Here is a 25,322-nt window from a genome sequence, read left to right as displayed (position 1 = left end):
TCCACGGAGATCCTCCGTGGACTTCAATGTCTAGCTCGCGCGGAAAAAATAGGACTTCAAAGGTGCCGACAATTTTAAAGGTCCACCGTGTTTGGGTGGGGCAAATTTGTTCCACCGCGTAGCGTGGAACACGCATATAACTCGTGTCGTGTACTATATATATATATATATATATATATATATATATATATATATATATATGTATGTATGTATGTATGATATATATATATATATATATATATATATATATATATATATATATATATATATATATATATACATATATATATATGTGTGTGTGTGTGTGTGTATTCAATGAATTCTTTTTTCGTGGTATCGGGGTAGAAAAAAGTCAAAAAACCGTTATTCCCTATTCTTCAACAATCAGAAATATTAAATGACCTCATTCAGCCCACGGATATACTCCACAGAAGACGTCAACCACCAAATTTGAAAACAATTCTCACTAAAGCCAAATTTACATCAAACCCCGAAAAACCAGCAGTCTTCAAATGCGAGGATTCACGATGCGGTACTTGCCAATTTACACAAACCGGCCACTCCATAACTTTCAAAAACGGAATGAACTTCAATGTAAATTCAACTATGACGTGTAAATCTAAAAATCTACTTTATTGTATGACGTGCCCTACATGTGGAGAAAACTATATAGGTCAAACAGGAACCAAATTGGCTGACCGTGTTCGTGTACATAAACAACAGATCAGAGATCCTACAATAAGAAGCACACCGTGTAGCGGACATTTTGATTGGTGCGGGGAAGGCAGTTTTTATATTTTCCCATTTTGCAAAGTAAAAGAGGAAAATGAACATTTACGCAAAGCCAAGGAAAACTATTTCATAAAAGTGTTTAAGCCGAAACTAAACGGTTAATATTTTTACTTCATGTTATTTAACATGTACATTTTACATAAAATGTCTCCTTTAATGTACAGGAATTCAGAGGCGCTTAAAACTTATAGACTGAACTGTTTTAAATATGTCTGTATTTTTAAAAGTGCCTAACATTAACATTGTATAATGTTCTGACGTCACAATCAGGACTGTATTATGTTTAACGTTGCCCACATAACGTCACGAGGATGACGTCATAATGGAACTTGTTTACATTGTTTAAAAATCTACTGACGATCCCTCAGGGCGAAAGCGCTATAGATAAAAGTTTGAGTATTGGATTTTATTTTTTGACTTTATATATATATATATATATATATATATATATATATATATATATGAGTTGCATCAAGCGAAAAGGGACCTTCGGGACAATATTTTCAAAACTGGGTTTTTATTATTTTCTGAAAGCACATATCTTCCTGATTATTTTGATACCAAAGTTTACCTTGAACGTTACACCTAACCCATAGTAACACTGATTTGAAATGCATGCATTGATCCTGAGATAACGTTATAAATCATTTGATAACGTTATATAACGTCTATATCGTTGGAACATCATTGTAAAGAAAACAAAGACTTAAATATTCAATGCAAATGAATTTTATCAAATGTAATTAAAGACTATACCACTGGTGACCATTTTAATGACTATATAAACAATGCTAAGTTGATTTCTGAAATAGTGATCAATTATGGACAAGAAAAATGAGTATTGTAAATTATCAACAACAGAATTCCAGCATCATCACTCTTCAACATTTGGACAAGTGCGTGGTATCCTTGTTTGTGTCACGGACCATGCGGAACAGGTAGCATCGCTCCAAAGGCAATCCGCTCGGAGGATTGTCAGGCATGAAGTCCTCAGGTCCGATGGTGGGTTTCAGCAGAATGATTTTTTTCTGTGTATCTTCTGCACCACTCTTAACAAACAGCTTCACTGTGTATAGATTGATCTATGAAGTATTCCAAAACGACAGTTGTACAAATATTACGAGTAAACCATGGATATGGAATCTTAATACTACCCTATATGGAACTATCACATCAAATATATTGACATTTATATGTAGACAATCCGCCATGCAAACCTGGAGATGAAAATTTGAGGTCTTGTAAGTTGTATTTTTCGTATGCCTTTGACGGACATGATTCAGAAGCAGAATTCAAGGTAATGGTAAACGTATTCCAGTCATACCACTTTCATGAAATCTCACCTGGATTTCTCAAAGAAAACTTTCATATGTCGAAACTTTGACTTAAGGTGGAGATTTTACTCAAATTTTGACTGCTCAAATAAAAGAAAACTCAAACTTAAGTTTTAAAGAAATACAAGAATATTTGTCTGCATCATTAGTGTATACTTATGATGAAGATGTTGGACTTCCCACAACATCTATGACCCGAAAAAGACTTCACACTGTAATAATAGCCTTTATTTATCCAGGATGACACAAATTAGCATATAGCTAGTTCCCAGTGTGGTCCTGCAAAAAACTGAAAAAAGTGCGTACTGCTGCCAAAACTCTGAAAGTTTACCAAAAATAATCATATCTCTCTCTCTTGATAATTCACTGGTAGTCAAGATGGAATTTCGTACTTCTTTTGAATTGTCATGACCTAGACAGTTCTCTCCACATGTGCAAGATTTTTTAAATACTTTTTCTTTCAAACTCTACATGGCATTATATCCATTGCATGCTGTTTTCATCGCTGTTTTCTGTGCAAAGGTTTTGCCAAATTTCCTTATTTTCTTCCCGAGATCCTCATTGTGAGCTCTGTCGATTGAATGTCTTATGTCCAAATCACTATTCTCCTCATCAATGGTGCAGATTCAGGAATTGATTTATGACGAGTTAGGAATTCGTCAATCAAGTTGTCTAAAGCTGGTATTAAAGCATGTAATTAGGTATATATTCGATTTGTATGATCTATTAATTTTTATATCAAAGTTTTGTTTAAAAAAAAATAGTGCACACAGTAAAAGATAAAGCATATAAAGAAGCAGTATATCTACTCTACATTTTTTTTAGTATGTGTCATAATTTTTTGTTCAAAATCACCAAACAATTTAAAATCCTGCATTAATATGCCAGTACAGTGTATCATATATGTTGTTCATGCTACGAATTGTCATTTGAATCTTTTGCATTAGAAATATTTTATATTTTCTTTGACCAAATTTCACACAAAATGAAATAATTGTATTGAAATAATACATTTCCAGGTCGGAGCATATTTGCCAGCTGATATAATGCTGGAGCTATCTAATCAAAATTAAATCCTCAATGTTGGAGCAACAAATAATTTCGTTTCATTTTCAAAATTTTAATGATCTATCTATAAATAACATGTTATAATGAATATTTTCCCTGCCACAGGTATATAACATTAAATATATAGGAAATCACACATCAACACTGGTAATGTCTTCGACCCTTTGAAATGGATAGGTATGAATGGCGAATAAATATTGTTATTAATAAAAACAAAACAGAAAAGACAACAGCCCCATACTGTATTTTTTATTATTATTATTTACTGGGTGTGTGTCAATACAAAATTAATGTGTAGAGTGATTAGGATATATTGGATTGTTAAAAAAATTGCCAATCTAATGCGTGTATTTGTTCATCTAATTCTTTTACTTTTGTTTTATGTTGATTTTAGAGTAGGCCTATTTCATAGTTATGAAAATCAGCTTTCTTTTGGCAACACCATATATTTAGTAATAACGTTTAAAATATATATATTTGGATTTTTAAATTGTGAATGGCTTTAACTACAGCAATTTTGAAGTGTATGTAAAATCAATTCAAAAGAAATCATTGTTTAAATTATGTGAAAAAATAATTCATTTGATAGAGTAACATCCTCTGAAAATTGATACTATAAATAATGCTTAGGCCAAAAGATATATATATATGTTGGCTTCCACTTTCCCTACCTACCCTAAAAATTTCTGCCGACCCTAACACATTTTTTTCCCATTCTCACAGATTTTGCAAATGTCATCACTACAACAAGAGTTTATTTATTTATCAAGTTATTTATTATGCACTAATACTAGACAGATTCCAAAACACAGAAACAGTTTTTGTTTACAGGAAAGTAAAGAAATGTATTGATTCATCATATAAATTTTATTTGATTACTAAATAATCACTTTATTTTATGCATAGTAGAATACTAAATCATTAGAAAATTATTCAACCTATAAAATAAAAAATTAAAAAATCACTGCATACCTACCGACCCTTAAAAATTTTGAGATGAAAGTGGAAACCAACATGTAGGCTCTATATATATATATATTTATTTTTTTGGCCTTAAGACTACATCTAATAATGTTTATATTACCTTTGAAAAATAAAATAATGAGTGAACTTAAAAATATAAATTATTAGAAAAAAAATTGCACTCCAAAAAAAAAATTAAAAAAATTGCACAGCCGCTAAGAGAATTGAACCCGGACCGCCCGCATGACAGTCGAGAACGTTACCTCACAACCAAGTTGACTTTGTGACCGCTGGGGAGAAAATAAGATAAATTATATTAGGAAAAGAAGAATAGATAAAGGATTTAACTGTGGTCAAATCTTTTGATTAATAAACTTTATATTCAATAGTTCTATAAGTCTATCCATTGATTATGCATGTTTTCCCGTTCTTACACTTGCTCTACATCTTTTATCATCAACGCAATGTTCGGTGCCGCGCCGACATCACGTCGGTGCACATAATAACGTCTGTTTGTAAACATTAATTTAATACAAGACTTGGCCTATTGCAAATACTTTTAGTTTCCTTTCCATCGTCACCGACTGTGGTCTGTACATTGTTTACATCAGATTTATTATTTGCATCATGTCACTTATAGGCCTATACACACAAGCTGCTTACTGTAGACTCCTTGTTACGTAAGAATCATTTAGCCAGACTAGGCAAATGCTACCTTCCATGCAGAAAACGGATAATTTTTGGGGACACATGTGAAACACAATTTAAATGACTAATTAGGTGTTATTAAGCTAAATATAATACATTACCTGCCTATCCATGGCGTTTGCTGCATGGTATTTTCTCTGCTAAAAATTCTTCTTTTTTCGCGTTGAGATTTTTTTTCGGTAACTGTCGGCTGTAACAACGTTACTTTTAGGATCGATTGTGACGTTATTCTAAGCATGTCACGAAGGGCCCTTTTCGCTTGACGCAACTCATATATATATATATATATATATATATATCCATCTATCTATCTATCTATCTATATATATACCCATTTTTATGGGGAAATCGCTAAATGTGTGTCTCGTTAACAATTTCACAATATGCTGTTGTTAAATGTATCCATATTGTTTGTCTTAGGAATATGGATGGTGAATGTATCGATCATGGTCGTCAGTTTTGGCGGAGCAGTCCTTTTGGTGGCTATTGCCGTTATTCTTGTGAAGAGGTACATACTGTAACTTGGTCGTTGATCAATCTTATGGTCTCCTTGGATGATCGTCTATTGTACTCAGTATACTGCCTCCGTGGCCGAGTGGTTAAAGCATCGCGCTCAAAATCACACGGCCTCTCACCTTTGGTCGGCGAGGGTTCGAATCCCGCTCGCGCCGGTAAGTGAGAAAGTTTCCCAGTTTACTTTCGGAAGGTCGGTGGTCTCTTCCCAGGTACATTGTATCTGGGTTCTCTCTTCCACCAACAGAAAGTGGGAGCCACCAGATGACTGAACACTTGTTGAGTGTCGCGGAAAACATCAATCAATCGAATGCTTGATTAGGATATTGTATTCAAAGTAAATATTTGCAAATCAGTAAATATACATTTATTGCATGATAGTGAGGGAGATATGAAGATTTATTCACCCAAGAAAAATCATATTCCCCGAGATCAACGCCCGAGGGTAATATGATTTTTATTGGGTAAATAAATCTTCATATCTCCCGAACAGTCATGCAATAAATTGTTAATTATACCGAAACAAAGCAAGACTCAAAAGTGCATTTGAAATTGGAGTCCTCTCATCTATATACATTGTATGTAGCTGACATCGTCTTAACGATAACACCGCGCCGTCAACGTATTACGGTAGAAGGTACAAACAACTAAATACAGTGATAATCAGATATGATAACCAGTTTTTGTAGTTCCATTCTCTTTGAATGCTGATTTACTTGCTTGTTTTTGTATCAACCCAAACTATGCATTCAACTGTGTATCAGAGACCCGCATATTTTGTGCCTTACGAAGTATGAAAGTAGAATGACTCGGACTTATTGTGACGTCACAATACACTTCGTCTACCTTCACGTTAAATTTATGGAAAATACACGAGGCTGCCCAAGGGGTAAATATTTATAGGTTATAGACTTTGTATGGGAAAATATGACGACCGAGTTTTTTGGCGCGTAGACGGACCGAGCTTGCGAGGTCCGTTCGCGACAAAAAACGAGGTCGTCATATTTCCCATACAAAGTCTATGACCTTTTTATTATATACTTTCAATTTCATTTAGAAACTAACAATAATTTTATTTTTAACAATAACTTTATCGGTTTAACTGAGTAAAAGATGAAAAACACGAAAAATTTGCAAATTAACGGCGTAGAAATTTGATTGTGACGTAATGTTTGCGGGCCGGAATGTTTCCGGGCATATATTGTGTGATATATGCCCGCAAACTTTTGAAGAAAAAAGAAGAGATGAAATTGAAAGTATATAATAAAATAGGGATATATGATGTTTGAGGGGGAGATATGAAGTTTTGTCATCCCTGACATGTGACTGTCTAGACCAATCAGATTACACGTTGCATAGAATTCTCATACTGAGGTATAATAATTGCGTTTTGATTATCAAAATCTTCAATAATAATGTTCGTGTATCACATACACAAGAGTGAAATATCAGAGTTTTTGTCTTACGTCCATCGTTTCAATTCAAATTTATACTGTGACAGTGTAATATAAATTTAGATACTTCGAAAATATAAAGATAGTTTGATGGTATTTGGCAAAAGATTTACATCTGAATTAATTAGACATTTCAAGTAATATATCATTCATATATCGAATGGATGTATTCCTGTGAACTCGAAATAAAAGACAGCACAGAGTCGTCCACTTCTGCTTCATACTTAGATATTTTATTGAAATTAGATATTAACGACAAACTAACAACTCAACTTTATGACAAACAGAATGACTTCAGCTTCTTCATCGTCAACTGCCCATATCTATGTAGCAATATTTCATTATCATCTGAATATGGTGTTTATATCTCTCAACCGATTCGATACTTATCTCTTGCGTATCGATTCAATTGAGAGACATAAACATCATATGCAGGCGATAGTGACATTTTACTACATAACTATGGGAAGTTGACGATGGAGGAGCTGCAATCATATATTTTGAATTTTTGAGCTGTACTTCAAGATGAAGAAAATTCATATATCATGTTAATTATTAAGTTCAGATAAACATTGAAGGACCTATGCAACTTGTTGCAAAATCTCAGGATTAAACATCTGTAATGCCATTTTAAATTTTATGATTGATTATTTTTACATATATTTAGAACAAAATCCATATAGATGAAAGGAAGGAGACTGTAACTAATGTTGTCTCTTTGAATCTAAAGCGAGAGTAGACCAGTGAAGCAAATGAAAATTGATGACATTCAGATTTTAAAATAAAGTTATAAACTGCTGATCAGAAAATAATGAATCATGTATTTATTTTAGACAGAGAGTGATGAATGCGACTACCCATGGATTTTATCTGGGAGAAAGCATGCCAATTGCTGATACAACATCTGAAAGCTATATGAGAGTGGAAGAAAATATCTACAATGAACCTGAACTTATTTCTTTGGATTACATTGATCCATTTGATGATAGCGATAAAAATAACTATATTTCGAAGAGGCAGGAAAGACCACGAGAAGAAAGAGAAGATAGGACGAAACAAAAATCTACAGTACTGTCCCTCCTCATGAGGGACAGAAAGGAATCTGAATTCGATAAAGTGGACAGGGGATACATAGATATTATGGAAATTAATTCCGGCACAGATTCACTTCCAGCATCACCACCACTAACAACATTAACAACAACAGCGACAACATCTACAATGACAGTATCAACCCTCCCACTACAAACGACATCACAATTAACAACAAAACCACTACCACGATTTCCACCAGTAGAAAAGAGAAAATTTCAATTAACAACAGCATTTCCAAAAGAATTACACCAATCAGTAGCACGTGAGACAAACACCACGACACAACCAACTGTCGCAAAAGCATATACAAGCACATCACCTTTGGAATCAGGAATAGATACACAATCATCAAGATCTCTTGGAGTGAAAGTAACAGAACAGCCATCATCTCCATTCACAATCACAACAGAAATAATAACAAAATCAGAAACAACCAAGCTATCATCAGTAGCACTGATAAAATTACCGTCAGACACCCTATCAGAACCAACAAAAACGACAGATCCAACCACACTAAATATACCACGGACGAGAAAAAACGTAAAAACAAAGACGTTTTTGCAATCACAACCTACTACAACAGGACAACCAACGACAACAGCAGTCACAACAAGACAAACGAATTCAAAAACTATACAACATATGATCGATTTTTACGAAACCGCGCAGAGTAAAATTTAAGCTATATTTCATATTTGAACGATTTCAAGACTTATAAACTGTGACATTCATCATCTCACTGAAGGAGTCGCAAACAGATTCTAGTGTACATTTTGGAATTGTGGCAGAAGTTTTCTATCTGATATTATTAGTTACACAGTTAGTTAGTGACCTGATACGGAAAAATACATGGTGTGAAAAGAAAACCCGTATCGGGCTCGGCTTCGCCTCGCCCGATACGGGTTTTCTTTTCACACCATGTATTTTTCCGTATCAGGTCACTAACTGACTGTGTAACGAATTAATCACGCCGAAGACCTCTAACTGTATATGTGGGGGTCTATATCATACAACTTAGTCAAATGTCTTTCCTTTTGAAACGGCTGCAAGTCGAACCCGACGATAAATAAAATTACTCGCCCAATACGGATTTTACTCGCATGATACGGTTTTTTTCACGGCGTCATGTGACCAAGATCTGACCAATCAGATTTCAACAATTTTGTCTGAGGCGTGATAAAAAGTATTGCTAAGATCAAAGGAAAGAATACCGGACTATGACATAAATCTATACTTATAAATTAACACATTTTGCGAATAAACTCCCAAACGCTTGCTCTAGAGTTAAAGCTTTCACCTTTAATATTGTTTTATATGTGGGGTAAAGTTCGTAAACTATAATAAAATCTTTTTTCATTAGAAAATATCGTAAAATCAATTAAAAATCTAATTTCGTTTTCGATTAACTACCCCGAACTAGCAAAAATGAAAAGTAAAGTGGCGGTTTCTTTTGTATTATGACAACTAAAAAGATAATATGATATAAAGTTAATCCGTTGTTAATCGATACTTGGTTTTGATGTTATAGAAGATATGTTTTGATAATTGTCGAATAATTAAAATTGACCTGTTCGTTTCCTCAATCCGTGATTTTAGTCTTGACTCAGCTTATGGAAACTTCCAGAACAAAGCGAGACAACACCATACAACCAATTCACATTCTCGGGCCTTTCCGGCAAGCCGAGAAGTTGTGATTGGTTGACAACATGATCAGCATAAAATTGTGTAGATATTCAATGTTAGTTATGATAGTTTTGCGTAGACCCATATTTATTATTTTATGAAGATTTATAATCTATTATTTACGAAAGCCCAGAACGCTCATTCGAGATTTGAAATTCAATATACGAGATTCAGATTTCGGGATTCAAAATCCTAATTAACCAATCAGATAGCTTATTCTCCTAATATGTTTACGAAACATCGAAACATTTCTTTTAAAACTATAAAAGTTATGATGTATACATAGCATGCAGACAGGCCCGTAGAAAGCGGGAAGGGAGGGGAGGAAAACTTGTTCCAACTCCCACATATTAATTATGTACTGTATATGATAACGAGGTCAAATAATGACGAATACATCTCATAATATACCTAAATTGAAATCGTATTTGAAGCCTATTAATCGATGATACCCTGCCAACAATTGATCCTAGTTTGATTTTTTTCAGTTAAGTACTAATCAATAGGTTAAATACTAGTATAATCCATATGTAGGCCTATTTTTTCTTTTAATATCATTACGTTTTATTTTCATTCTAATCCATTTAATTTTATTGATCTATTTTCATTAGAAGATCTACAAGGAACGTACTCCTGGACGTTGACGGAGGCTGTGGGTGTATGGGTCAAGAAAATTCTATATACATGTATAAACAATTCAGGAATTTCAAACCATGAATAAATATTTCTTTCCGATCTATACCGTTTTTTCTACATTTTTTTAGGTTCCAGGAAAAGGGTCCTGAACCAATGCACCTGTGTCATTATTAACTCAAACAAGTACAGTTATTTTCATTGAAAATAACTTCTATGAATATGATCATTCAGGCAGAAGAAAATGGTATGTGGGTAAACCGATAGATTAATCTAAAATCAGAATCCATTGCCACAGGCTGTCATCAGTTAATATTCTTCATATAACCTTCAATTCTATTTTTAGATAATTCAATGTTTACTATTTGAGGTGCATTCGTCATTATTCGACCTGGTTCCACCCCACCCCCTTCCCGCTTAATGACATGATTCCCGTATAATGACATGATTTATAATGTCAAAATATTTCTATCAATCCAAGGTAACATTGTCATTATCATTGTACTCAATTGTTACTCTGATGAGTCAGCTGGCTCAAAGAAATAAAAGAATCTGAATCTGAGCTGTTTGTTTCCATTGAATTGTAACAGAAAGCATGACTTAAGGTGTAAAAACTTGTTTCATATTTAAATTGACGGAAAAATGAAGTCCTATAGATAAATACAGGGGAAAAAATGTCTAGGAAATATAAGATTATTGTAAAAGATATATATGAAAATTCCATCAAATTATTTTTTTTTTACAAGGGGGTGGCAATTCAAAGCTTATTACTTCCCTTGTATATTTAGATTGATTGATGTTTTTCGCCACACTCAACAATTTTTCAGTTATCTGATGACGCCCAATTTTTGTTGGTGGAAGAGAGAATCCAGATACGATGTACCTGGGAAGAGACCATCGACCTTCCGAAAGTAAACTGGGAAACTTTCTCACCTACCGGCGCGAGCTAGTTATTTTTGGCCACATCGTCCCACAAAAGTGGTGCATAAAATCATAATGGCAAATAAGTGTTGTTGTTGGGTGGGTTTTTTTTGTTTTGTTTTTTTGTTTTTTTTTTTTGGTTTTTGTTTTCGTTTTTTTTTTTTTTCGTTTTTTTTTTTGTCTGGTAAAATATTAGAATAAATCCAGCGATTACTATACCGATAATTATTTGATTTGTTGGAAATTCAAAACATAGTAGTTCTCTTATACTGGTAGAAGGCCAATCTCTAAAGCTCACAAAAACGTGTACGGAGAAATTATCGTCGCAAAAAAAATCAGAGAAGGTGGAAGGTGTTGGTAGTAGTATCGATACTTCAGGAGCCTATGCAAATAATTTCCCCACCCGTTCCATCCTTTATAGGCGTCTGTGTGTAAACAATGGAGGAAATTCGAACCATGAATAAATATTTCTCTCCGATCTATGTTGTCTCTATTTATAATTTAAAATAAAAATATTTTAGTTAAGTTTATTTATAGGAAGCTTGATTTATAGTCTTAAAAGAAATGTTTCGTTGTTTGGTTAACATATTAGAAGAATTACCTTTCTGTCATATTCAAAGTTTATATGCATGTATCCTCTAATTTTAATCTTTTGTGACCTGCATTTTCATTGATTAATTTGGATTTTGAATTTTGAAATTCAAATCTCGTATTTTGAATTTATAATCTCGAATGAGCCTTCTGGGCTTTCGTAATTATTCATACACATCTCATTCAACTAATGACACCTCCCCTTTTCGATGTTCTTAACCTTTTCCGTGTTTATAGAAGTATGTTGCAACTGAATTTCTGTAATGATTTATTAACAGTTACTGATGTGTACAAACAAATGGATAAACACAAAAAAGTTTTTAGTTTGGTTGAACATGTTCTGTGATGACATAAATCTTGAAAGTAAATAATAAGTCCAAAACTGTCCAATATGCCTGATATCGAATGATCCAAAACTGCTCTTGGAAGTTTGCGCCTAATAACTTGAAATGTTATATTCAAATTAATTTATTCAAATGTTCTCTACTACCTCACAATGTCCAAGAAATCAGGCCACTGTTTACAATATGGCACTTTTTCTGTTTACCATTCCAGTGGCGCATCCAGGGGGGGGGGGGGGGGTCGGAACCACATCCTTTCGTTAGAAAACTTTGATACAAAGGGTAAAAATCACGCATTGTGACCCCCCCTCCCTTGAACACCAAAAGTAATGGTAGACCCCCTTTTTAAAAAGATAATTTCTGGACACGTCCCCTGCATTCATATAAATATACATGTAGTGCATCATGTTTTTCATTATTGCGTTTGAAGATAAGAAACGACATGGATCCATAATTTCACCCTTAAATTGTTGAACTGGACAAAAACTACCATTATAAATGTATTTGCATTACCGAGTTTGAAATTATGAACAACCGCTCATTTTGTCCTTCGTAAACTATTCGGCATGATGGATTAAAAGAGCATTCGTAAAATCATTATCTAATTTTCAATGCAGAGAGAGATCGACTATCCCACCTCTGGTGTGTTCAGGGGTCCGTTTTTGCCCAATTATCTATTTTGTATTGCTTATAGGATTTATGAGATTGATCGCTGTTCGTTATCTTCAACTTTCATATGGAATATTTAATTTGGAACTCCAAGTGACTTTCTAATAATCAAGTTTTATTTAATGTCTATGCTGTCGATAAATACAACATAGATAATGCGCCCAATTATTTAAAACTGTTTTTAAATTCATTTGAATTAAACATTTCGATCAATCAATTCATGTGCGTAACAATAAAAGCACACATAAGAAAAAATTCCTCTATACAATATCATTTGATTCTGATTTCCCGCGCATACGCAGGATTTCATCTAGTGAATACATATTTCATTACATAGGGCGTCCAGCAATAAGATTGTGGAAATAACTCGCATTTGTTAAAAGTACACAATTTTGACAATGTTACCGCAACGGGAACAGGTGAGAGATGGTCATCCCGTAATGGGAACACAGTTTAACTGTAAAATACCGAGTTCGAAATAAAGAATCCGCATGGCATGTAATGTATTTTGATATAAAATTTCATTTCATATTGTTCCACCCTACCCCCGGGGCCATGATTTGAGCAAACTTGAATCTCCACTACCTGTATAGTTGCATATTAATATGCAACTAATTCAGACTGCTATTCTTGAGAATTTTTTCATACTATATCTATCTTAAAACTTCGATCCCTTATTGTAATTCCACCATACTTCCAAGATCTGAACAACTTTGAATCGGTATTCTCTAATGATGTTTTCACATATGTTTTGTCTTTTCTGGTCCAGTAGTTCTTGAAAAGAGGATTTTGAAAGAATGCCACAATATATTCACCATTTCTTAATTATCCCTCTTTAAAGGGGGCGTGATCCTACATATGGACAATTGTGGAATCCCTTTTTAAAATTATGCTTTATGGTAAGTTTGGTTGAAATTGATCTAGCAGTTCTGATGAAATTAAAATTTGTAAAGTTTACGGATACTGGGTAAAATGAGACAAGAAAGGCTCACTTGAGCTTTTAGCTCAGGTGAGGTAAAAAGATAGTTTTTCTAATAGAAAGTATCCACAACAAAACATAATTCCTTCCAAATATTCTGTGAAGTGTAATGTATTATTTTATGAATTGAAATCTTGAATGGGTACATAATTTACAGGGATTTGCCCCATTCCCAATGCTAAAAGCAGGTATTTTCCCCAATTTTTGCTGTGAAATTACCAAACAATGATAACAAATCAAGGAGGGTAGTCTAATTGTTCATAAATCTTCTTCATACAGATTAGAAATTTTGATTCAAAATTATTAAGTAAACCTAATTTTCTTACCTCTGCTTATTTGAATGAGGTAAACTTTGACCAAATTGAAAGGCAGGAGTCCAATTATACCCTAATGCACTCTGGATTGGTTTTCTTCCTACTTCTTTGTAAGAAACATTTTTCCCAATTTCAAGCAAATGTCACTATTTTTTCCAAATTGCAAAGGCACTGGCCTTTGAAATCAATACCTTAAAAAACCCTGATTTATGTACAATGATAAAACACAATATTAGGTCTTTATTTAAACGTCTTACATGCGCATTTATCACCTTTTAGCAGATAAACTTGTATTAATCAAAAAACGTCCTTGTATCAAATTACATTTTAAAAATATATCACAAACATTCATGAAATAACAAGTCAATCATTAGAAAAATCAAAACAACATTATAACCTCCTAGCGACATTCTCCATGCACACCAAAAATCTGGGTATATTTCTAGGGGGATACCTGTATATTTGAATACCATATTTTAATATTTCTGAATACTTGAGTAGCCTTTTCAGCCACATATATCTATTTTCCATATGTAGTAAAGTTGTTGCTCATTCTAAACTTTTTATGATTTCAGTCCCCATGTCCTTAAAGAATTGCACATATATATTACTGTACCTGAGTATCATCGTATGCATGCTAATCAACAAACACAATTTGTTAACCTTGAGAGTATTATTAAAATACCTACGTGCTTTTATCAGAATTAGGATCTGTAGTTACTGACAAGTTTAGTTGTAAAGATCTAGGCCTATATGCTATTCTTAACAACAGTCACCTATGTACATCTGTACAAACTGTACTATAAATAATGAAATATGTTGAAGTATAAAAAAGGTACGTTAATTTGATTTGGAAGACAGAATATACGTATGACAGGAGCAAATCTGGTTTGTAGTCCATCTTCCAAAAAAGTCAACACAGACCTAAATAATCTCTAAAATACTTTTGTCTCTAATTTCAAAAACACCTGCCTGTACAAACATTAAGAGCGACATTTCTATCTTACGTCTTTATGTTTGTCTCTTGTTTGTTTAACATGTAATAATGAGAATGAAAAGGCAGAGTGTCATCATAAGTATCCGAACTTTCTGCATGTGCAGTCATCAATAGGCTATTGGAAGTACCGTTTGAATTGTCTCCCGTAGCCTCGTTATCGTTGACAGCTAGTGTAACATAGCTGTCATCATCCTTATCATCAGCTGTCTTCGTAGCAGAAGAATAAGCACTTTTCTCAAATTCGACGGCGATCATCCTTTGGTTCCACTGGAGAGCAAATGTTACGTATCTGTCCTGAAAGTAATCGTTTCTGTTTACGAGAACGGCACCACCTTCGTCGTAGATGTCTTCTTCCTCAGTGGCGTTGAAAGTGGAAATTGCGTTGCGCCTATCAAAGCTGAGTACGTTGTAACTGTTAGATGCTCTTGTCATCTGAGAGTAGTCTTCCTGAGGCTCGTCCGAATTATGGGTGGCAGAGTTGTTCGAGACACGCCTGAACCTCAACCCTCTAGAAGTGTATAAATTATTAAAATAAATTTCTATGTATGCTTTAAATGCATCCTATTTAAGTATTTGATCCTATATATTATTCAGAAATTACATAAATAATTCAAGCCCGATTAATTGCACGGGTAACACACCAAGGTCCCTGTCGAGACAGGCCTTGACACAACAAAGAACCCAAAACGCTAACCATAGGTCTAAAGCTGTACTTGTCTCCAGCTGGTGACGTCTCAATTTGAATGAAAAAGGGACGCACAGCAAAGGAATAAATTGCACTGTACATAGAAAGTAAATAGATTGTACAATTTTCATTTGATGTCTTTGTGATATAAATTGATAGGGTTCATAATGAGCATACAAACCTGAGAAATATTGTCTGAGAAACTTTAATCTGCAAATAGAAATCGCAATATATATATTCTTATAGATTCTGTTACACACGGTGCAAGGATACACAAATGATATTTGTGCTAGGACGTAAGTGTTGATTTTGCACGACAACGCTTAATTGTATGTGCTATGTTACCAAACTCACCATCACAAACTGATGTATTTTAAGTATTTTCATCAAATAAATTGTGTTATCTTGTTAAATATCATTCCCAAACATGCTGTTCATTGTCCTGTTTCGTGATATAAGGATTACATAAAAAGAATTAAATATAAAAAATAATTAACCTTTGATCGTACAGTACGACGATGATAACTAAGATTGATCCAACGCTGAATATGACGGCCAATAAAACAGGTAAAATCTTGTGTATGATTTCCTGATCTTTGTAGCTCTTTTCGTCTGCTAGAATGCATGGAATCACAATCATGATTATAAAAATATATTTTCATATCCTTAACCTTCATTATACAACGATTAACAGATTATAGCTCTGATCTTATAGTATGAGCCTGGATTAAATTTTAATGCCCAAATGTTACCACATTCTCTCGTATTCGAACCTTCTCATATGAAGACAAATTCATATGACATTGATGAGAACTACAGACTGTGGACAAAAGTATCGGAACGATTTATGACGTTGTCCAGTTTGCAAAAATACTTGCGTTTGATTCGATGCTAAAAATAACCATATTTCATAAAGAATACTAAAAATAAATTGCCACTATTTTAAAGAGAAGACAATTTTGTATCTCCCTGTCCAAAAAATACCTTATTCATCAAAACTTACTTTAATATTTCGTGATATAGCCTTTGGCTCTCCGTACTGCAGTGATTCTCTTGGGGAGGGATTGGTACAAATGTTTAATAGTTTCACAATCGAAACGGGTCCAAATTGAATAAATTTTATCATATAATTGTTCCACAGAGGTAATCTCATCCATTGATTGTTCTATCTTTTTTATAATCTTTAACCATACATTTTCTATAATGTTTATATCTGGGCTCTGTGCCGGCCACTCCATCGTGTTGATATGGTTATATTCCATGAATGTTTTAGTAGCCCTAGAACGATGAACTGGTGCATTATCATCTTGAAATATATAATTATTGTCAGGAAAGTGTCTTGCTATTACTGGCCATAGATTGTTGTCTATGATTTGAATATATTTATCTGAATTGATGTTCCCCTCCACACGTGTTAATGTGCCGACGCCATGATAGGTTATGCAACCCTAAACCATCACGGTAAGTTTCTTGTTTTTTACAGGTGAAATACATTCTGGTCTAAAGGCCTCGTCACTTTTTCTCCAGATATACACTTTTGTATCACTACCAATAACAATTTGACTCTCGTCTGAAAAAATAATTTTTTTCCAGTCATCGTTTGTCCACGTTGATTTGGCTCGACACCATGCCACTCTTCTCTGTCTGTTTACATGGGAAATCCTGATTTTGTTCTTACAGACACATCGACTATACCTCTGATTCTTAAGAAAACGCCACACTGTCTTTTTGGATACATTTCTGTTAAATTATTCGTCACATCGGCCAATGGAGTTTTCCTGTTAGCCTTCACTTGCCGTAACATTTTCCTTCCGTCACGATCGCTGAGACTTTTCTTGCGACCTGTTTTAGGGGTTGTTTTTACAGTTCCTCGTTCACAGAAATTTCTGTAAATTCGATGCACAGATGTTTTAGCCATATCTAACATATCTGCAACTTTCTGAAAAGAATTTCCATTCTGAACTAATGTAGCAACTGACTGTTTGATACCATTCGATGCATATTTATGTTTCGAGGCCATGTTGTTTGGAGAGGTCTTTACTTACTTTATGATTGCAGACGACAAAAATAACGTAGTTAGTGTAAACAGGAAGTCATCATCATTATGAAAATACCTAAGGTGTAGTGTCAAATCGTATCTACACTGAAAATGCCTGCCGTAAATAACACGAACAGTTTCATTCTTGTGTAACGCCACGTAAACCGTTCCGATACTTTTGTCCACAGTCTGTACATGTATTATACCCATATATCAGTGGAGGATTTAAAGGGGGCGCAGCCTGCGCGCCCCCCTAAAATTTTCAAATTTAAGGTAAATCGTGGTATCCTGTTTTGGAAAGAGTACTAAACGATAAAAGAAGCAATAATTTCTTCCACTCCCGGAGAAATAAATTACAAAATGTTTTGATTCCTTGAATTACTTTATTGGGAGAACTTAATTAAAAAAAAAAACAACCTTAAAATTTGTGTCATTTTATTGATTTCACCTTTAAAAACTGATAGAGGATAATACAAATGACTAAATAGGAGAAATGTTTCAAGCCCCATAAAATCTGTAAAATCCAGGAGCTTCCGGGGGCTTCGCCCCCTGGACCCCCTCTAGGACTTCGCTCTGGACCCACTGCCTCATAAAGTGGCGCCCCCGTAACCGCAATTCCTGGATCCGTCCCTGTATAGATCATGTTGACAGGTTTTTCATCAGTAATCACATCTTGTGAAGTAGCTGTGAAGTAAATGACAACACACTGAAAACCATTGCATTTTAATGTTGTTGTTTTCCAAATCAACAGAAAACGCAATGTCATCAATCAATTTCAATTTAAAGTAAAGGACGTGCAAAAATTTTAATCGAAGGTTTCTTAAAAAATATATGAAAGGTTTTTTAATTACACGTGTTTCATTTTTAGTATAGCTTCATTGATTCTAAGCTTTCGTTGGATATTTGATCTCCGTTTGTTTAATCCCTGCACTACTGTAAGCATAGGCTTATTTAAAGGGGCCCCGGGACCGCTTAGTCCTACAGGTAAGAGTCTCGGTTAATGTTCCTGCGCTCCTACATATATATGTAGGTCGGACTCTTACATCCGAACGCCATTTTTCAACGACCTCGTTCTGACTGAATTTTGGTCGGAAGGATTTCTACTGTATGTCAAATTCGCACAAAATACATGTATGAAAGGTGAAGATAACGAACAGTGATCAATCTCATAACAGTGGCGTAACCATGGTACTTTTGATGTGGACGCCCGAGTATAGGCAGGGGGTTTGGGGGCCGCCTTAAGGCGAAACCCCAGGAAGCTGGTAAATTTGAGACGATTTCGATGTGTATATTCGACCCTCCTGAACGCATTTTTCGTACACTTTATAACATTTGTTACGCAGCCATATTCGAAGTCTGACCTGGACCTGGAGTAAAAATTTTGCACGTCCTTTACTTTGAATTGAAATTGATTGATAACATTGCGTTTTCTGTTAATTTGGAAAACAACAACATTAAAATGCAATGATTATCGGTGTGTTGTCATTTACTTCACAGCTACTTCACAAGATGTGATTACTAATGAAAAATTTGTCAACATAATCTATATGGGTATAATACACGTAGTTCTCATCAATGTCATATGAATTTGTCTTCAGATGAGAAAGTTCGAATACGAGAGGATGTGGTAACATTTGGGCATCAAAATTTACTCCAGGCTCATACTATAAGATCAGAGCTATAGTCTGTCAATCGTTGTATGATGAAGGTTAAGCGTATGGAAATATAACATTGACTATATATTAATTGGAAATATTAGGTGTGATATACATGTAGCATGCACTAGATATCCAAGTTAGCTGACTTCTTTTATTTTTGAAAGGGTCATGAAGGTTTTCAGGAAATAAATTGCCAACAGACGGCAGCATTTCTTGATTTAGATGCATTTCTCTTCATGTCCTCTCCTGAAAGTTTTTCCATGATGTCTCAGGGTTAGGATTGGGATGCAGGATGTACAGTATATATATAAGATGTAAGAATATCCATTGTTTGTACATTTAATCATTTCTGTACTTACAAAGTTTTTAAAAATAAAAATCAATTATGGTACATATACATGTACCATAACCGATATAATGAACTTTGAATATTGTTGTGGTACAGTGATTTTTGCAACCGGTAGGGGACTATGTATTGCCATGCAAGGTGAAGATAACGAACAGTGATCAATCTCATAACTCCTACAAGCAATACAAAATAGATAGTTAGGCAAACACGGACCCCTGGACACACCAGAGGTGGGATCAGGTGCCTAGGAGGAGAAAGCATCCCCTGTTGACCGGTCACACCCGCCGTGAGCCCCATATCCTGATCAGGTAAACGGAGTTATCCGGAGTCAAAATCAGTGTGCCAAAAACGGCTTAACAATCGGTATGAAACACGTCAGACAGCATTTGTTCCAATGCGAGGTTGTATTGACGAACTAGATCGTTATAACGACCATAGAATTTGCGAAATGCTGACTTCAATCGAGACTGTTGAAATCCTTGTACCATCAACTTGTTTGTCAATAGCTTACCTCGATTTAAAAACTGACTATACCCAGAACAAGCTCTTGCATATCGAATCAGTTGAGACATATAAACACCATATGCAGGTGATAATGGAATATTGCTACATAAATGTGGGAAATTGACGATGGAGAAGCTGAAATCATCCCGTTTGTCATACAGTTGAGTTGTTAGTTTGCCGTTAATGTCTACTTTCAATAAAATATCTAAGTATGAAGCAGAAGTGGACGACTCTGTGGTGTCCTTTATTTCCAGCTCACAGGGATATATCAAATCGACATATGAATGAAAGCTATCATTGTTAATAGACAAAACGTCATCGATATATCTAAAAGTCGAATTGAAGGTCACAGCGAGAGATTTTTTCTTCTCACGTAGAAGTTTTTGAATAAATTCTGCTTCATATGAATATAAAAACAGGTCAGCTAACAAAGGAGCACAATTCGTGCCCATGGGAATTCCAATAGACTGTTGGAAGACCTGATCACCAAAGACCACGAAGATATTGTCAATGAGGAACTCTAGCATATTTTTTATTTCAACTTCAGAGTACTTGTGCGTGGAATCAGAGTGGTGTTTAACAAAGTAAGTTTTTGAATGACTAATCACTAGATATGAATATTTCCGTTTTTGTTGAAGAAGCAACTGTCTATGATGTCAAAAAGTCTAGTCTTTAATTTATCGTGAGGAATGGTCGTGTATAGTGTTGAAAAGTCATAGGTTTTAATGCTATTGATTTGGGAAAAATTCTGTGATTTCAAGTTTACTAAAAGTTCTTTAGAATTTTTTAGAATCCACATTTGATTAACACCACTTCTGGCATATGTAGTTGCACAGTAAGTTTGAAGTTTCTCCTTCACAACTGTTAAGATTTTCGTGAGGAGCAAAGATAGGGGCTTGGTAGAGCACTTACTGGATCCAGCAATGTATCTTTGTTTGTAAGGGTTTTTATGTAGTTTAGGAATCCAGTATAGGTACGGTAACTCATATTCATTCGACCCATTGACTGGAATATTAGATGTGTCTAAAACTGAAGCATGGTTTTGAAGAATTTCGTCTTTTGAAAGGGCAGTTGAAGCATAAGTATGATTACCAAAAGTGGAATTAATGCCAAGTTCGTTTAAAATACAGTTGTAATAATGAACCTTACAAATGCAATACTCTCAGAATGCTTGTTACTTATTGTGACCCCATCCTACCACCAGAAACCATGGTTTGAACAAATCTAAATTTGCAGAAACTGAGGATGCATTTCAGTAAGTATCCTATTTTCGACCCAGTTGTTCTTGAAATGAAGATTTTTGTATGACTCCACCAAATATTCACTATTTTTTAATTAAAAAGTCGAAAATGTTATGGACGGACGCCGAACAAAATGTGATTAGAAAAGCTCACATTTCAGTGACAATGAAATTCACAACGTTTTTGTGTCTTTCCCCATATATACTCATTGAATAGCAAACAGGAATTTCCAGAGAAGTTTATTATGTCTAATTGTTAACGCACAACGGACGTCTGAAGACGAACGACGACGAAACGCTTTATGTTGACTGCATGACTCAAGTGACAAAATGCAAATAGCTAACATACATTGCTAAAAAGAATTCGTTGGGTATATATTTACCAGTGATATTATATGAGCATCCTGTAATTGCGTCACACAACTGATCACGTGAACAGTTACACTTCTTTAAACATTCAAATCCATACAATCCATAAACACACCGTCCTCCAGAGCAATTGTGTCCATAGGTACCTATATCACAAGTGAAAAATGTAATGAATTTTAAAAGTGTTTTATATGGGTTCCTGATCAACATAGGTTTGTTACTATTGGTAAACGTGATCGGTGTCACTAACCGTGAAATAATATTAGTGTGCAAGAAATACGAAGTCTGAATTTTTAAAGAAAAAAACCCAAACGTTCATGAATATTGAACTGAGTTGGCTTGGAGCATTATAAAAACAACCGTTGGTTTTCTCAGTCGGCCAGTATTCACCTATACACCAACTAAACAAGTCAGTTGAACGTAGTTATCATTACAACTCCGCCAGTACAAGACATCCTAATCATCAATTGTTAACTAATAATTGTTGTTAATTTAGTACGAGCATATCTTGAAATCTTAGAAATTAATTCAATTTAATAGATTTCTATACTTCGTAAGAGCATTCTAATATTGTCATGAATGGTGAAGATAACGAATAGTGTAGTTGGGTAAACACGGACCCCTGAACACACCAGAGATGGGATCATGTGTCTAGGAGGAGTAAGCATCCCCTGTCGACCAGTCACAACCGCCGTGAGCCCTATATCCTGATCAGGTCAAAAGAGTGCCATGGACTGACCATTACCATAATGACTTGCATTAGCCTAGTGACTTTGTAACCGGCACGCCAGCGTTCGATTATCTACTTCAAAATTTCACATAGTGACTTCCTTTGCTAAGTACCGGTGTTTGTAGCATACTAGACTCCCCCCCCCCCGCCCCGTATAGAATTCCCCGGGAAAAACGGGCTCCAGTTAGACTTCACCCCATGGGGAAAAATCGTTCCAGTATATCATTTCGCCCAATGGACACATTTAGTACATGTATAATGTTTTCATCTGGGCAAAAAAAAACCTCTTGGGATAGAATTTCCTAATTTAGCGTACCATTCGTTACCACAAAATTATGTAGTTTGCCGTAAGTTTCGTTTTAAAAAAAAATACAAATTTCATATGGATTTAATATTGAGACGTCACCAGCTGTAGGTGATGTATCATAAATTTAGACCTATGCTTAGTGCTCAGGGCCGTACAAGTGAGTGTTCTTCAATCTTCATCGTACCAACGCCTGCCGTGACTCGGGACCTCCGTTTTTAAGACCATATCCGAAAAAACCTGTGATTCTCACTTCTAAATCCCGAGCGTTTGCCGAAGGGGCAAACACTACCTATTCTAACGTCTTAGTTTTTGACGCGGCCAGGGCAGGAGCAGGGCTAGTATTCACGACCTCTCGATTACGAAACGAACGCTCTACCACTGAGTTACCACGACCGGTGTGACTTAAAGACGTAATGAACCAAAATCGCACATCATATAAAGATAGAATCACATGACATAATGAAAAAAGCACATGACATAATGATACGTGAACATGGCAAAATGAGAAAAGCACATCATATACACATGTACACTGTAATGACATAAAAATGCACATGACATAATGATAAATGTACGTGACATAATGATGACACACAGCATAATGATTAGAGCACATGACATAATGAAAGAAGCACATGACATAATGAATAAACAAAATGTAAACAGAAGAGAAATACGTAACATGCGATGAACATTATGCACAATTTCCTCCAACATTGCTTGTAAACTACATACGTGAGTGAGTCATGCAAAAAAAATATACTATTTCCTCTAAATCTATTTCCATAAGGAAATAATTTCTACATGCATTTTCTAAAAACCAATGACGGTGAGTGTGAAAGATGGAAGGGGTAAGAAAACAATAAAACAGAAACAAGAAATAAAACAGAAACAATGGCTGTCTCTTGTTTGTTTTACATGTACGTCCCTTTTATTTACTGATTTGGAAACGTCGCCAACTGTAGTACACATACCTATCTGATTTTGATACGTCACAAACTGTAGTACACATACCTATCTGATTTGGAAACGTCATCAGCTGTAGTACACATACCTATCTGATTTTGATACGTCATCAGCTGTAGTACACATACTTATCTGATTTTGAAACGTCACCAGCTGTAGTACACATACCTATCTGATTTTGATACGTCATCAGCTGTAGTACACATACCTATCTGATTTTGATACGTCATCAGCTGTAGTACATATACCTATCTGATTTTGAAACGTCATCAGCTGTAGTACACATACCTATCTGATTTTGATACGTCATCAGCTGTAGTACACATACCTATCTGATTTTGAAACGTCACCAGCTGTAGTACACATACATATCCCTCCGTAGCAGCGAGGATTCTTTAAGTAAATTTTCTTCTCTTATTCATTTGGTGCGTTGAGATGTGATATTTTGTATGCAACAACTACATAATGTATGAAAGGCGAATATAACGAACAGTGATCAATCTCATAACTCCTACAAGCAATACAAAATAGATAGGGTCATGAACAACGACAATCACATGCCAGTAATTTGAATTTGATAAATAGCAGGTCAAAGAAATGTGTACCATAAACAGTGGAGTGTTTTTAACGTAAGGTTTCCATTGTAATTAGGAATAGGTAATTAAGATCTGCTATATACATGTTTGAGATGAATTTCATTATGTACTCAACTGTGATACAATGTGAACAAAGAATGAAATTTTTATCACCTAAACAAATAAAAATCAAAAAATATCTTTACTTTTAAACAAACCATGTCTAACAATAAATACTCTCTTCTGTTTTATAGAAAACACTGTACTTTCATTAAGAATATAAATAAAGTGTGATCCCCTACCTAAAATGGCCATACTTCACATTGATAATAACACGTTTTTCGAACTTGATAAATATTTTATTTCACGCATGCATTATTTACTAAATGTATATATAACAGCTTTTTGTCTTTATATCTCTGTATACCATTGCATAATGGTGATGAGATCCAATAAATTGAATTGAGTACATGTAGTATTAAAATATCACAAAATATACAGTTGACAATGATTGAAATAGAAATGCAGACGTTTTCTCGTTTATTCAGTGACTCACAAACTTGCCCGTCTTCTGAATGAAAGTTGTAAAACAAACGTACTAGGTTTTTGGTCAGTTAAATAACATATTACGGGGGTAAAATTCATCTCATCTCCGCTAGCCATTAATTTTAATAATCGATAGCATATATGATTAGAAGCAAATCAAATGCAAATCGTTAAGTCATTTTTGTTTATATTGATGATAGGTTTTTTTCATGAACTAGTTGCATTTGAAACCGAGGTTTTACATCCTTAATTATTGATTACAGGCACGTAGAATAGGAGGGGGTGTAATATGAAAGCTTG

The 25,322-nt window shown here is 34.6% G+C and overlaps 2 protein-coding genes and 1 long non-coding RNA gene across 3 annotated transcripts in view; 1 reads left to right on the top strand and 2 right to left on the bottom strand.

The window, feature by feature from the left end:
* Window positions 1-10,349, top strand: part of LOC125679329 (uncharacterized) — a 50,725-nt gene extending 40,376 nt beyond the window's left edge. Inside the window, exons 5-6 of the mRNA XM_056162302.1 lie at window positions 5,286-5,373; window positions 7,666-10,349. Coding sequence (XP_056018277.1) covers window positions 5,286-5,373; window positions 7,666-8,608 — 1,031 coding nt within the window. The 3' untranslated portion in view covers window positions 8,609-10,349. The remainder of the gene's footprint in view (window positions 1-5,285; window positions 5,374-7,665) is intronic.
* Window positions 10,350-14,289: 3,940 nt separating this feature from the next.
* LOC125679446 (uncharacterized) lies at window positions 14,290-15,842 on the bottom strand. The gene is made up of 2 exons (XM_056144576.1): window positions 15,750-15,842; window positions 14,290-15,616 (listed from the first exon to the last, which is right to left on the bottom strand). The coding sequence occupies exons 1-2, from the start codon at window positions 15,840-15,842 to the stop codon at window positions 15,062-15,064; spliced, it is 648 nt and encodes a 215-aa protein (XP_056000551.1). The 3' UTR covers window positions 14,290-15,061.
* Window positions 15,843-15,921: 79 nt separating this feature from the next.
* LOC130054110 (uncharacterized) lies at window positions 15,922-22,769 on the bottom strand. The gene is made up of 4 exons (XR_008802387.1): window positions 21,913-22,769; window positions 18,227-18,462; window positions 16,238-16,355; window positions 15,922-15,950 (listed from the first exon to the last, which is right to left on the bottom strand). It is a non-coding gene; the product is annotated as an uncharacterized LOC130054110 (long non-coding RNA).
* Between the last annotated feature and the right edge of the window lie 2,553 nt (window positions 22,770-25,322).

Source organism: Ostrea edulis, chromosome 1 (genome assembly GCF_947568905.1).
Source record: "Ostrea edulis chromosome 1, xbOstEdul1.1, whole genome shotgun sequence".
NCBI lineage: Eukaryota > Metazoa > Mollusca > Bivalvia > Ostreida > Ostreidae > Ostrea > Ostrea edulis.
Note: the sequence above shows the minus strand (reverse complement) of the source record. Positions and strands in the feature narration are given on the sequence as shown.